The 13,427-nt window shown below is 35.7% G+C and overlaps 1 protein-coding gene across 10 annotated transcripts in view; it reads right to left on the bottom strand.

Moving 5' to 3' along the window:
* DMD (dystrophin) overlaps positions 1 to 13,427 on the bottom strand; it is a 1,045,484-nt gene that overhangs the window by 868,629 nt on the left and 163,428 nt on the right. For all 10 annotated transcript variants that reach the window (XM_068179791.1, XM_068179794.1, XM_068179795.1 and 7 more), the window contains one exon: positions 4,531 to 4,592. In XM_068179791.1, the coding sequence (XP_068035892.1) occupies positions 4,531 to 4,592 (62 nt within the window). Of the gene's footprint in view, positions 1 to 4,530; positions 4,593 to 13,427 lie in introns of those variants that run through there.

Genomic DNA, 13,427 nt, shown 5'->3' with positions numbered 1-13,427 from the left:
CACTTTTTGTCCTCCTCAAACCTAATGTGCTTTATTTTCTGATATTTGTTCCTACCAAGTCAGAGATTAATCATTACAGTGTTTACATTAAAAAACCCAGTGTCATATATTATGTCTTCCTTGACTCTGTAGTGGAACTTTCTATTCTTTTGCAGCAGAAACTTGGAAAACCTCCTTAAACCTCTAAATTCACAAGCGATTTTTTAACATCTGTTATTTGCTATCATAGATTAAAACATTGAAAGCTCCTTCACAAACTATTATGAAACCCACTTATAGGTTAAGCTTTGACTTCAAGCTAGTCATAAGGATATACCCTAAAATTCAAGCTGCCAAAATTTAAAATTATTAGCTCATGTTCTCCTCTGTACTAACAACAGATATTTCTACTGCTGACATTAAAATTGTCAGCAAATGGAGACACTCTCTCTATAATGAGGGAACAAAAAGTTATCCATATTTCTTTAGTCCAAGACATTTACTCTTTCCTTTTTAGTGCTGGGAGTTTCTTTTTTATTTTTCCCCTTTTTTTCCCTGGAATTTTCATGTTTCCTTATAGAATTAGTTGGCATCAACAAGTTCTTTCCTGTATGCAAGTAAAGAGTATTCCTATCCTCAGTAGCACATTCCATTTTGAACCCTATTATGCAGTGAATGAGACAAAATGTTTAACCAGTGAAGCGACATGAAATCATTTATATGGGGTATAAATTCATATTTTAATGGGGGTACAGGCACTGTTAAGGTAATTGTTGCGTTTGTTTCCAAGTCCCAGATGAGAGCTGCTACACTTGCAGGACTGTGACAGATTTGCATTCTCCCAAAACACATAGTCCAGGATTTCAGTTATATCAAATTTTAAAAGCTGGTATCTGAGACAAAAACTGTCATACCCAGGACCAGACATATCTCTAGTGGGAGCTCTAATTACAGTTCTATTATTAAAAACTAGATTATAATACTTTCCTTTAATATCATTATGTACGCCCTGCAGAACTTCATTATTTTATAAATAAACTTCATTTGAGGGAAAAAAAAACCCACTTTTTTCTGAATAAAATGATATTAAATTATTATGTTCCACATTAAAAAAAAAAACAAAAAAAGCTCTAAGCTTTAACTTATTGCATGCCATTTAGATGGTAAACCAAGAAGGTATCACTCGAAGTCACACCCCATGTGTATGATTGCAATGGGGAAAAGAGAGGTCTCTTGTATTACCTTTTCCCATTTCTCTTATACTTTATATGTACTATTTTATCTCGCAAACACTGAAAGCTACCTCTTGGCCCTTCCTACTGAAACTTTTATTTTCTTATAGATGAGTCACATACTGTAATTTTCAAGGCCTAGATTTTCTGCATAATCCATTTTCTGGCTAGCAAAAGAAGTAAGAATTAGAGAGAAATGTGTCCTTTGGAGCAACAGTAAGAGGGACCTGCAAAATTTATTTTCCCCACTTTTTTGATTTAGAGCACCCTACCCAACTTGCTAAAAAAAGTCTGAAGAGAGACAAAGCCTCACCCATAGCAATTGAAATATTGCTGACAGTTCTGCTGTCTTTTCCTAGATACCCTTTCACAGATTTCTTGGTAACACTCCAGAGGTTTTAGGTTCTGCACATCTCAGACAGAAAACTATCAAGATTGTGTGTCTGAAAGTTTGTTATGGATTTCATGTAAGGGATTTGACTCCACAGCTAAGAGGTATCAGACTTCACTGCTAAACTTGAGGCACCTGAGTGAAGCAGCTACGCATGATCCAACTGAAATGTCACTGTGGGCATGGCCAGAGGAAGGACAACTCTCCTCCCCCACAGGTAAAAATTATATGTGGGTTCTCAAGTTATGCTGATGGCACATAAATTAGATTTTTTTTTAATTTTTTACAGTTTCTCACATTTAAAAGCATTATTTGCATTTACATCACAAGTCATGTGAAACAACTTGCAAATCTGAGTGTTTTTGAAAGCTCAGTCTAAGAATAAATGCACTGAGATACAGGTGCCCTAGACATTGAATTTTTAGGAAAGTAATGCAGCTTTTTTGGGAGAAATGCACTATAAACCCAACACAAATGAAGATTTAGAATATTTAGAAGTGGATTTTATTTGACTATATAAAAATGGGGGAATTTGCATATGGAAGGTAGAGAATGGGAGAGAATTATCTAACATAACTTCATTTAACCCTAAATATTTCACAGTTAATTAGTGACCTGGATTTCACTTTTCACAAATAAGTGAAATGAATGATGCCATACATTTCTCTGTCTTAATTCAAACCCTGTAGGCTAATCTACTCAAGACAGCACCCCTAGAACTACATAGGATTGAATAAAAAACAATTCTCCAATGAAAGTAATTCATTTAGCACTTTCACAAAGCTGACAATGATGAGAAATCACTAAAAAGGAGTAGCCTGCTAACTGAAATCAATTCCACAGCTAGAAACAGAGATGGATTTGAACCCCTGCAAACAAGTCAGAAGAAGAGGGATATATTGTAGATTTCACATGGAAATCCACTTTCATGTTTTGAAGACCACCTCTCTGAGCTGTTAGAAGAAGGAGAAACACTCTCCTGGGTCTATACAGCAAGACCTCCAGTATTTCTGTCCTAGAAACCCAAGAAAGAAGTACTTTCTTCAAGGTTTAAAGATCAATAGTGTTTTGATAGCTGAAATAAGAACACCCTGTCCAAAACACCCAGGTCATGCTTCAGGCAAATAAAAACTTAAATCAATGTTTAGAAGGTTTTTCTCAGAGCCCGAATGAAGTAGAGGGAGATTAATACTTTTACAAATATATGTTTGCAAATGCATTTTCACATGCAACTAAAAATAGTGTTATAAAACTCAAGTAAAAAGTACCTAAACACCATTAAACTACACTTAATAAAACTAGAATTGGAAGAAAGGCCTCTAGATCAATTCAGATGAACGAATCAAACCTCACATTAAAAGCATGTGCTGATAGGTATTTTCTAAACCTTTCATAATTCTTGTTATTCTTCTGCAGACTCGGTCCAATTTTCCTCAGTAATTGCAGCTTTGCTATTCCATAAAACAATAATTTCTGAGAAAACAATGCTCTAGGAGCATTACATTTTCTTTAGATATAGAAGCAAAACAGTTACTCTTCATTTTCCACAACTTTTCTGTGACCATTAAAAGGCCTAACTGGTAATACATTTCAAATTAGGCTATATCAGATGATGGTTGCTGTGGCTACTTAATCATACATGGAAAAGCAAGATTACAAATTATTCAAGCTAAAATCTCACTATTTCCAAGAAAAATAAAATAGTTACATCTTTCACCCTCTGTGAAACACTTCCATTATCACAAAGATATTAAAGTTGCCCTTTTTTTCTGCAATAGTACCATGTTGTGGATTCATTTTGTTTGTCATTAAACACAGTACCCAGAGCTTTCCTTTGCTTCATTATTGCCAGCCCAGCTATTCCCCTCTTCTGTATGCATATGTCCTAAACATAAAACTTCACAAATGTTTTGTAATTCATCATTTTTCAAGACAATATTTCATCCTGATCCAGTCCTTCAAATTGCTGGATATCCCCGCTGTATAGATGCTGAGCACATATGTGTGTTGTCTAAATCACTTGAATCAGTATTAGAAAATGCTCTAGACAATGGAAAAAGCCTATGGGACTCCCTGATGGACTAAACCACTGCTAAGCAGGTTTTTCAACATTATGGTGGTTGTATCCAGATTATCTTACTCCCATTTTTTAATGAGTAGAATCAGATGGGACACAATCAAAAACCAGACTAAACAGCTACTATTTCATTGATTTCTATTGCCTGGTAAAATGAGAAATGATAGGGACGATTTGTTTTACTATTACTGGCAAATAAATTTGAGTCATTATCCTCCAGGAATTAAAAAAAAAGTTTCAGCAAATTAATAGCTCAAGCAGAATTTTTTCTGAATGTTAAAGATTAAATCATTATGCACTGCCAGAGGGGCATGCTTTAAATAAATTAATTATTTGGTCTTATATTTCCTTACTTCGTTTATGATCTACCATTCTCAAAAATAACTATATCAAAACATATTATAATTTACTTTCATAATTTGTTAACTGGATCACACCCCTTATCTCTGACCTTGCTCTTCTCCAATTTATCCAGTTTTATTAAAGATGCAATTGCAATTAGAAACAAGAAAAAGACAAGTCTAATAGAGGAAATTTCTTTGTACATTAGACACATAACAAAGAAATTCAACAAAAAGTAATACAGGTGCATCACTAGTTTGAGAAAAGGCAAAGCAAACTGAGGCAAAGAACATCTTAAGAGAAGTCTGGCTTCTTACATTTCAATCACTGATTGAAAGAAATAAAGCTTGAACACTTTCTAATAAATCCATCCACTCCTTTCAGCAATATCTGAGACTTGGAACTGTTATCTTGAAAACGAAGCTTCACTGTAGGAATATCGGGTTTTTTGTTGGTTTTTTTTTAATATACAAAAGCTATTTTCATCAATAAGTAAATAAATCTATTACCTTAGCAAATTGTGCATTTATCCATTTTGTGAAAGTTTTCTTTTGAACATCTTCCCGTTCATCTGACAGAGAAAAGAAAAGCACTTCATTAGAATTGTTCAACAAAATAATGCAATATTATTGATTAATGTTTCAGTTTTGGTTTATTGTAAACTACTAAAAATACTTCAAACACAGGCAGGAAATTTGTTTGGATCTATTTTCTGAAAATTGTGTCAACACATTTTGAAGGTCTATAGGTCCCCTTCATAGTCATGGTCTATATCCCTAGTTCAACTGACCTATCCTGAGGTTTCTTTTCTTCTGGAAAAGAACATGTTGCAGATTTCAGCATCTGAAATACCCCATTCTAATTTTTAATTCCATATAGGTATAAAAAAACCCAAACATGTCATTTGATGGTCTTGGCATTGGGAAACTCTTCTACAGTAGAAAAGTACTTCAAACAACATTATATGCACCTCCTCAAATTGCTTGAGGAAGTGAAAACTTCTGCACCCCAATAATAGTTCTCCATTGGCAGCCTCTGATGCACTTTATCCCTTTTTTACTTGCAACTATTTACCTGTCACAAATTGCTTTCTATTTTTCCTCCAGCGGACATAGAAAAGAAAACAAACCCACACACAATATCTGTTTAGCCACACATTAGTTTCTTTTTCAATTCTTTAATATGAAATCTTTGTAGAGGGAGATGATTTATCTTAGGCCTTGATTTCTGTATCTAAGTTATAAGTACAGTCTTGATACTGAATGGAACTGGAGCAACAAAGGTAAAATTCTGCTGTATTTTTTATAGGTTGAAAGAGAAAAACTATTTCAAACTAGAACTTTATAAGCATTTGCTCAAAAAGATCTATTAGGCATCATTCCTGAAATATAAAGAACACATTTCTTTGCTTGGCAAAATAAAATCAACCTCAACTAGAACTGAAGGGCATATGTGGAAAAGGGTGCGGAATGCTTACACTAAAATAAAGTTCACCCAATGCAGCCTTATGGTTTGCAGTAAAATTCTCTACACTTCTTAAAAAAAAGGGATATTAAATTCCCTTCTGAAATGTATAGCAATTAATAACATTAATGGATTCAGCTAAATTTGAATGGCAGGTATAGACAAGCTAGAAGAAAAATGCATGGCATTAATAATGCACTTCGCTTTCCCCCCCCTACCTGTCCAAGGACCCAAGACATGCCAAATCTTTTTGATGCAAAGGTATCTTTTGTTCTTAAAACCTCAATATTGCTTTAAATATACCTTTCCCACCCGAATATTTTCCAGTTTCAAAGATACAATATACTCATTAAAAAATACTAGTATGCAAAGTTACTACAGCATTATAAAGAAGTACTGCATACTTGAAGGAGCATATTCTAACTGAGTTCAGATGATCTTGAGCAAAACAAAAAATGGCAACACAATAGTACAACTGGAAACTTCTCACAGAAGACATGCATTGTAAACACTCTGTCACTAATATATATATGAGTATTTGCTACAATAAATTTTCTAGAATTCTTTTGCTATCTACCCCAAATAACACTATCAGTTTCATCCTATGGCTGAAAGTAATACCTGAATAGTTAAGAGACTCATCTAAAAGCAACAGCATGTGAAGGAGATGCTGCTTTTTGTAATACATGATGCTAAAGATATTAAAAATTTTAGTTTTTCCCACAAGCAACTCTTCTCTCTGTGCTGACTGTAAGTTGTTTAGTATATGAGTTTTGTTTCATTCCAGCCATGCAGTACACAGAATATGAGAGAAGAATAATACATTTTGTTAGTAGAATATAAATATTCAATCTGATGTTATATTACAAACTTCTTCAGCAACTTCATATAAAATATTACATATAAATAGCTGCTTCTGTTTAATCATCTCTGCTAAAACTGCCAAATGCAAATGAGTTTGAAGAATAATGTGGCATTTAGCAAGGGAAAGGAAAAAGAGACAAAATCACCTTTTTCAAACTGTTCAAACAATATTATGTTATATTTAGCAGGGAAAACGAAGAGACAAAACCACCTCTTTAAACTGTTCAAACTTCTGCTCTGCCACCCCAGGCAGCTGTAATAGCATATTTAGTATCAGAGTAGGTTGTTTGGTTTAGGGTTTTTTGTTTGGTTGGTTGTTTTTTTCCCCACAAAGACAAATGCAAGTTTAACTGCTAGTCACCAATTAATTCATGTTCACTGTGCTAATAGAAACCAGGGTCTCCTGAGAAAAATGAGTTAACCACACAAATTGAATGTTTGAAACTTATTCAAAGTCCAGGCTCTGCTACTTTGTAAACACACATCTATTCCACTGCTGTTATCTTTACACCGAGATCATTGCAAGCACTTTTATCTCTAGGTGCTTGCTCTGACAAGTTTATACCACAACAATTTGTTAGTGACAGCCTCCTAACCTAAAAATGAATCAATCTTTTGGTTATGCATGGCATGATTTCCCCATCGTAAACACGATTTTTACAAAGATATGTTCTCTTATCCCAGATTTATGGATTGAAAGCTAGATGTGGAAGCTGAATGACATTTATCTAGGTGTTGCAGAAGCGTGCCAAGAACACTCCTCTGCCACTTTCATAATGCTGTGTTTATAAGAGATTCCTCAGCAGTGAGCCAGTGAATGTCCTTGGAGGTGCTTTTACTGTGAGACAAGAATAATCAAATGGCCAGGCAGGTAATTCCTTCACCAGTTCAAAGACTAATATTGTATGTTTATTTCTTTTCTTTCAAGCTGAAAGAATTACAGAATAGTGTACTGTCTTCAGGTTAGATTTAAACACTGCATGGATCCTGAATTCCTTTATTGCAATAACAATGGGATCCCTTCTCACAGCAAAAATGCTTTTCTCAAATTGATGGACATTGAATGGAATAGGCTAAATCTCATTTTCTGTAGGTTATCAACTCAGAAAATGAAGACTCTCAAGTCTACAAAAACCCTTCCAGGAAAAAGAGTTACTGAGCAGTAAAATTCACCTGATTTTCATGCCCTAGAGCCTCTAATACCATGAACAGATCTTGTTTTAACTAAAATGCATTTACAGATTTGTTCTGATGAGCACCCAGCTTTGAAACTGTGAATGCAAACCTCTCAGATTAGTAAACTGCATATTTGACTTTTGAAGTATTAGTCCAGGTTAGGCCTCATAATAAATTATGACCCAGAGAGAAAGTGCAGTAGTAATGAAGCTAATCATCTGACAAAGGGCAGTTCTGATACTTAATCAGGCAGCAAGGCTAATGGAAATAAGTGGCACACTGAAGGATGCTTAGGAACAATCATGATTCAACAGAATAAAGATGCTATTAATAATGGCAATTGGTCACCATACAACTATCCTAGACACTTAACAGTTCATGTTTGCAACCTACCACTCTAATGCAATTCCCATCTGTCTTCTACAAGAAAACTTCCAATATTATATTGTTATTACACTTTTTACTACTCTTATTTTTCCACACCACCTTACCCCTTTAAATGCTACCAAACATATTAAATAAAAAATAGGAGCAGAAAAAAAAATTTAAATACCAGTGTACTCTAGATGCTATTCTGAAAGCATACAGAAGTGTTAACAAATCACTAAAAAATAGTGATTTTAAAAAATTTGAGTTGACAAATACCAAGAAGATTGCAAAATGAACCAAGGTTCAGAAGCATACACTATGTATGTCACTACATCATTCCATTTATATAATAAAAGCCACTTTCCCACAGAAAAAATGTAGTAGGGAGAGAGAAATTTGCACTTTGTTGCATCCTTCCATTTTTTTCTAGAAGATCTTTAACCTGTCAACTTTTGACACATCTGAATAAATATTTCTTTCACTAACTCACAGAATGCTGAGGCTGTAAGGCACCTCTGGACACCCTCTGGTCCAACTGCCCCAGTCAAGCAGGGCCATCTAGAACAGATTTTACAGGATCCTCTTGAGTGTGGGTTTTTATTGAGTCTCCAAGGATGGAGACCCCACAGTGTGTCTTACTATTACCAGATGAAGACTGCATCTTTGGCCTTCCACAGATCTGTGTTGTGTTTTCCAATGCAAGTAGCTTAGGAGTAAGTAAGTACACCCCAATTTCTAAAATTAGAAGACATTGAACAAAATTGTACTGGTACATGAGGAGTATGGATCCATGCCCTCAGATTATAAACTTCAATTTTAAATAAACAAACAAAAAATCATTATCATGTCAATGAAGATGTGACATTTATAGAGTGTTTGAATCACTCAGAGACAGGCAATGATAGGAAGCTCAGTTGTGTGATAGATTTGATGCAGTTTTCAGCAAGCAATTCCATCACAGGTGCAGGAACACAAACAGGGAAGAAAACAACATATTATTCTGTTACCCAGTGTTGACCTGAGTTAGGTAAACAATAACTGAATAGTTATATTTTGTCTAGAACCAGAACCTATAAGCAAGAAAGGAGGAAAAACAAAGAAAAAGGAAGAAAAGAAAGAAAATAATTCCCATATAGTGGTGAAAACTTTGAAACAATTGTGTTAAGGCAGGTGTCAATTCCTACATTCATGGCAGCTGCCGGTTCATTGGAACACTGCACTTTAGAGAATAAAACCATCAAAACTGCTATTTGATTTTCTAGCAGCCAAACAATGCAGATTGAGAAAAGGGCAGGATTTTCTTCAGTGAGTGGGAGTGAGTACCAGCAATGGTGGGAGTACTAGGAACAAAAGAGGCCACAGATAGTCACATTATTGATACTCTGGCTCCATCGACTCACTATTCTAAGAGATTTTCAGCACATTGTTACAATACTCTGCCAGTAACTCCAGCTGCTGAGAAATGTTCCCTTCCCATTCTTGCTTATCTGAGGGGGGGAAGAAGAAATCAATGCAATACAATGACTGAATGATATTTGAGTGGACTAGCTTTGATTTTTAGTCATTGAGGTCATCCAAGACATTCACAAGCTGACAGGAAATACAATAGGCTGCTCTGACAGACAGACAAGGAATTTAAGTCTATTGCTCATGTAAGGCAATACAGAACATTAAATTCTTTGTCCATCTTCTATAAATACACTGATGAGCAGTGTGTTGACTTAATCTGAATATTGTTAAAACTCCCTGTTCCCTGTGCTACGCTCTTGAGACTTTACTGTGGAACCAGAGTCAAATCACCATAATCAAACCATCTCAGGCTTTTCAAAACACTGATGAACCTATTCAAATGCTCAGCAGAAATGGAACACTGAAAGCCCTCGTTAATATAGATTTAAAGGGAAAAAAAAAAGCACAACTAAACTCCATGAAAAATAGAATACTAAAATTTTCTGAAAAAGATATGGTAAGAGTCAAGGTAAATTTAGGAAGTGAACAGGTGCATTCCTAATAAAAAAGACTTTGCTCCCCCTGTTTCCTTCATATAGAGTAACTCAGAGAGAGGGATGCTATTTACTGATCAGAGGACAAAAAGGAGGATATCTGTAAGACCCAACCTACAAGATTTCTACTGACAGATTGGTGTAGCAGATTGAACTACTGAACTACCTTGCCTAGACTGCATGTCAAACTGAGAAAACCTTTTATTTTTCTCATTTTGTAATGCTAGTTGGAACTGTTCTCTCATTATAAATGTTTTAGGGAAACTGCTTCCTGACTTTTCCTATTTTTTTAATTCTTTAAGACAGCGCAAGTGTTTATATTAGGTCTCACGCTTCAAATCTTACTTTAACTAATTAGCTATTTAGAGAAAAACTGAGTGCTTTTGAGGACCAGTATGGACATCATGTGTAAAAAAGGAGCAGGAGCAACACAAAGGATAGAGAACATGACAGCCTGCCAGTGTGGAACTGAAGGAAAGATGAAAAAAGGAAAGAAACAACCAGGACTACAAAAGGAATGAGAAAAAAAAAAAAAAGAAAAAAATGAGGAAGGCGTGAGGGGAAGACAGAAGGGGAAGTAAACACATTTACCCTGGCTTGGGGGAAAAAAAAGAGAAAAAGACATATTGAAAAGAAGGAAAGGGATGGAGAATAACAAAGATAAACACCTCCTTTCTGGAAAGAAAAAAAGGATATCTGGTAGCTAAAAGATCACATGCAGTAAATTTGAACAAAAGAACTACTGAAGCATGTGTAGCTTAGTCAAAAAGATTTGACTAGGATCCAGAAGCACCAGAATAATGCAAACAAGCAACATATGACTCCTAAAACAATCATGGGCAGCTGTGAAATGCACACATAAATCTATGTTTGAACAAATTCATGTAATTTGTCCATGTTTGTTAACCGCCCCTCTGCCCTTCTTTCCCTCCACCATTTCTCAACCCTTTTCCCTAAATAAATTGTAACATATGGAACTCCCAAGACAAAAGCAGGATCACAATTTCGATGAAACTTAAAAAGAAAAGAAACAGAACGTCAGGTCACATTTCCAGAACATTTTAAGTATACACAACATGGGGTGTTCAGCTCCAGTTCATACACTTGTAATTGCATTCCCAGCTGTTGACCTAGTCCTCCTCCAGTCCACCACAGACAAATACGCTTTGGGAACTGATCCTACTTTTCCATGTCCATGGATTTGACCTGAGGACGTGTAACAAAACACTTGAGTGTCAGGACATCTGCCTCAAGTCCGGGTGACCCACCCCTGACTTAGCCTTTCAAGGATAAGGACTTGTAAGAGTTGTGAACCACACTCTACCAAAAATGCCCTGTTCTAGTTATTAACAGCTTTGTAAACACAAGCTTAACTGGTTTTTCTATTGGAGCTTTTTATTATGCTCTAATCAGCAATTAGTTTGGATCCAGTAAGTTTTTCCCAAAGGGAAATCACCAGTAAAATGCAACCTAAAAAGTCCCAGTGCTTCAATATATCAGATTTCTCTGCACAACATAAATAACTGCTCAAACTTAAACAACCAACCTATCTCTACCTGAGAGGCTGGTGCTTCAAAAGGAGTTCAGTTTATGCCTTATCTTTACATAGAAATACATAATTACTTATGTGGATATTCAAATGTATATAAGCAGTGTCCCCTCTTTTATCTATTTTTCAATGTCATATACGTGTATTGACACATGAAAATAATCCTTGTTAACATTTCAATAGAAGCCCATGCTATTTTAGCATCATACCACTGTTATGAAAGTACTTTATGAATACTGTAGAACATATATTATACATTTGGATGAGGTAATAGATTTGTCTTTACTTAAAGCTCCATGCCAGTTAGAAGGGCTGTATCAGCTGAAACCACTGCCACTTTCTGGAACTTGCAGAATATTGTTTGATTTAATTGCATTATCAGTTTTTTTGCAGTCAGACACCAATGAAATCATGCTGCCAGTACATCCAAGTACCTCGAAAAAACACCAATGATGATTTAAAAGCTTTTTGATTTTGTGGGTTGTTTGTTTTGTTTGTCAGTTTTTGTTTGGCTTTGAAGTCATTTGGGGTTTTTGTTTGGTTGGTTGGTTTGGGTTTTCAAGTGTTTTTTTGTTTGTTTGTTGTTGTTGAAAGTGACAAAATTCACTTGCACGATAAGTCTTCTTAGTGCTACGAAGTGGACTAGATTAATGGGGAGGGATACTGGTAAAACCAAAGTGTCAAAGAAAAGTAGGAGTTGGTCAATACCAGCTTCATCTTGTCAAATGAGTATATATGGGGAAAATACTTAATATTTCTCGATGGATTCATTTGAACAGGACATTTTTTTCTTGTTTACAGATTAGAGAAGCACGAGGTAAATGCTGCTAATACATCATGCGATATTATATAAAAGTAACAGAAACACTTTTTGCCACATAGATTTACTACTGCTATTATTATTGCTATATATAAATCTATTGCAACTCTGCAGCTCAAACCTGCAATTTTTACCACAGCTGCTGAGAGATATGTTGCTCCTTTCATCTTACAAAAACAACTAATAACTTGTAAGGTTGATTAGCAGGAATCACAATGTGCTCAGAGTAAGCAGGCAATGTTTGCTACTCAGTCCCCTTGCTGGTTGTTGGGCTGACTGGAACAAAAGAACCTGACTGATATTTTAGGGAAAAAAAAAAAAAAAAAAACAAAAACAAAAACAAAAAAAACCCATCGTATAACTTCTTTGAAAGAGCAACTAGACCTGGTAAACAGATTAAATACATCTTGACTGTAGTAACTCTGGTTTCAGAGTTTCTTACTTTTAACCTATTTTTGTTCTTTCCCAGAGAAAATAGGAATTATCAACTGAAGCCAGAGAGAACCAGTATCAACCCTTTGTCTCCCCTCTGAGCTGATGGGTGTTCCCACACTCTGCACAGGAAGGACAGTGGCATTAGGACAGACGGACAGGCCCAGCTGTGGCCTGGCAGCAGCCAGCTCTGTGAGCCCTATTGAACAGCCAGCAGCAGAAAATCCTCCTCAGTTAGACACTAACAAAATTGGTTTGTGTGCACTGCACCCTCAGTGACAACCTGTAACAAGCACTGTTACTGCTCTGCAGCAAGGATCTGAGAACTGCTGAAACTAACTCAAAGTGAAAGCCAGCGCTCCCACCTCGGCTGCTGTTTAACCAGCCAGCTCAAAGAGAACCCAGCACTACAAATGTCCCTGTCACCACTGTGGCAAAAGTTACAGGCCAGAAATGAGCAGCACTGGCCGCTCCTGTATTTCAGCAGTCACCAAAAAAAAAAACCCAAAAAACCTCACAACCAAAAAAAAAAAAAAAAAACCAACAAAAAACATCTGACAAAAAAAAAAAACATCCCCCATAATAAGAAACGTGCTCTGAAAAAACTTTAAAGAGGTCTAGACTTGATGATTTTCAGCAGTAGAGTTCCATGCACTGGGAGGAGAAAAACTGTGATAAAGGAGCTGTGGCCAACACTGATGTTGGCTTGTTAGGACAGAGGGGTGTAGG

This window comes from Anomalospiza imberbis, chromosome 2 (genome assembly GCF_031753505.1).
Source record: "Anomalospiza imberbis isolate Cuckoo-Finch-1a 21T00152 chromosome 2, ASM3175350v1, whole genome shotgun sequence".
NCBI classification, from domain to species: Eukaryota; Metazoa; Chordata; class Aves; order Passeriformes; family Viduidae; genus Anomalospiza; species Anomalospiza imberbis.
Note: the sequence above shows the minus strand (reverse complement) of the source record. Positions and strands in the feature narration are given on the sequence as shown.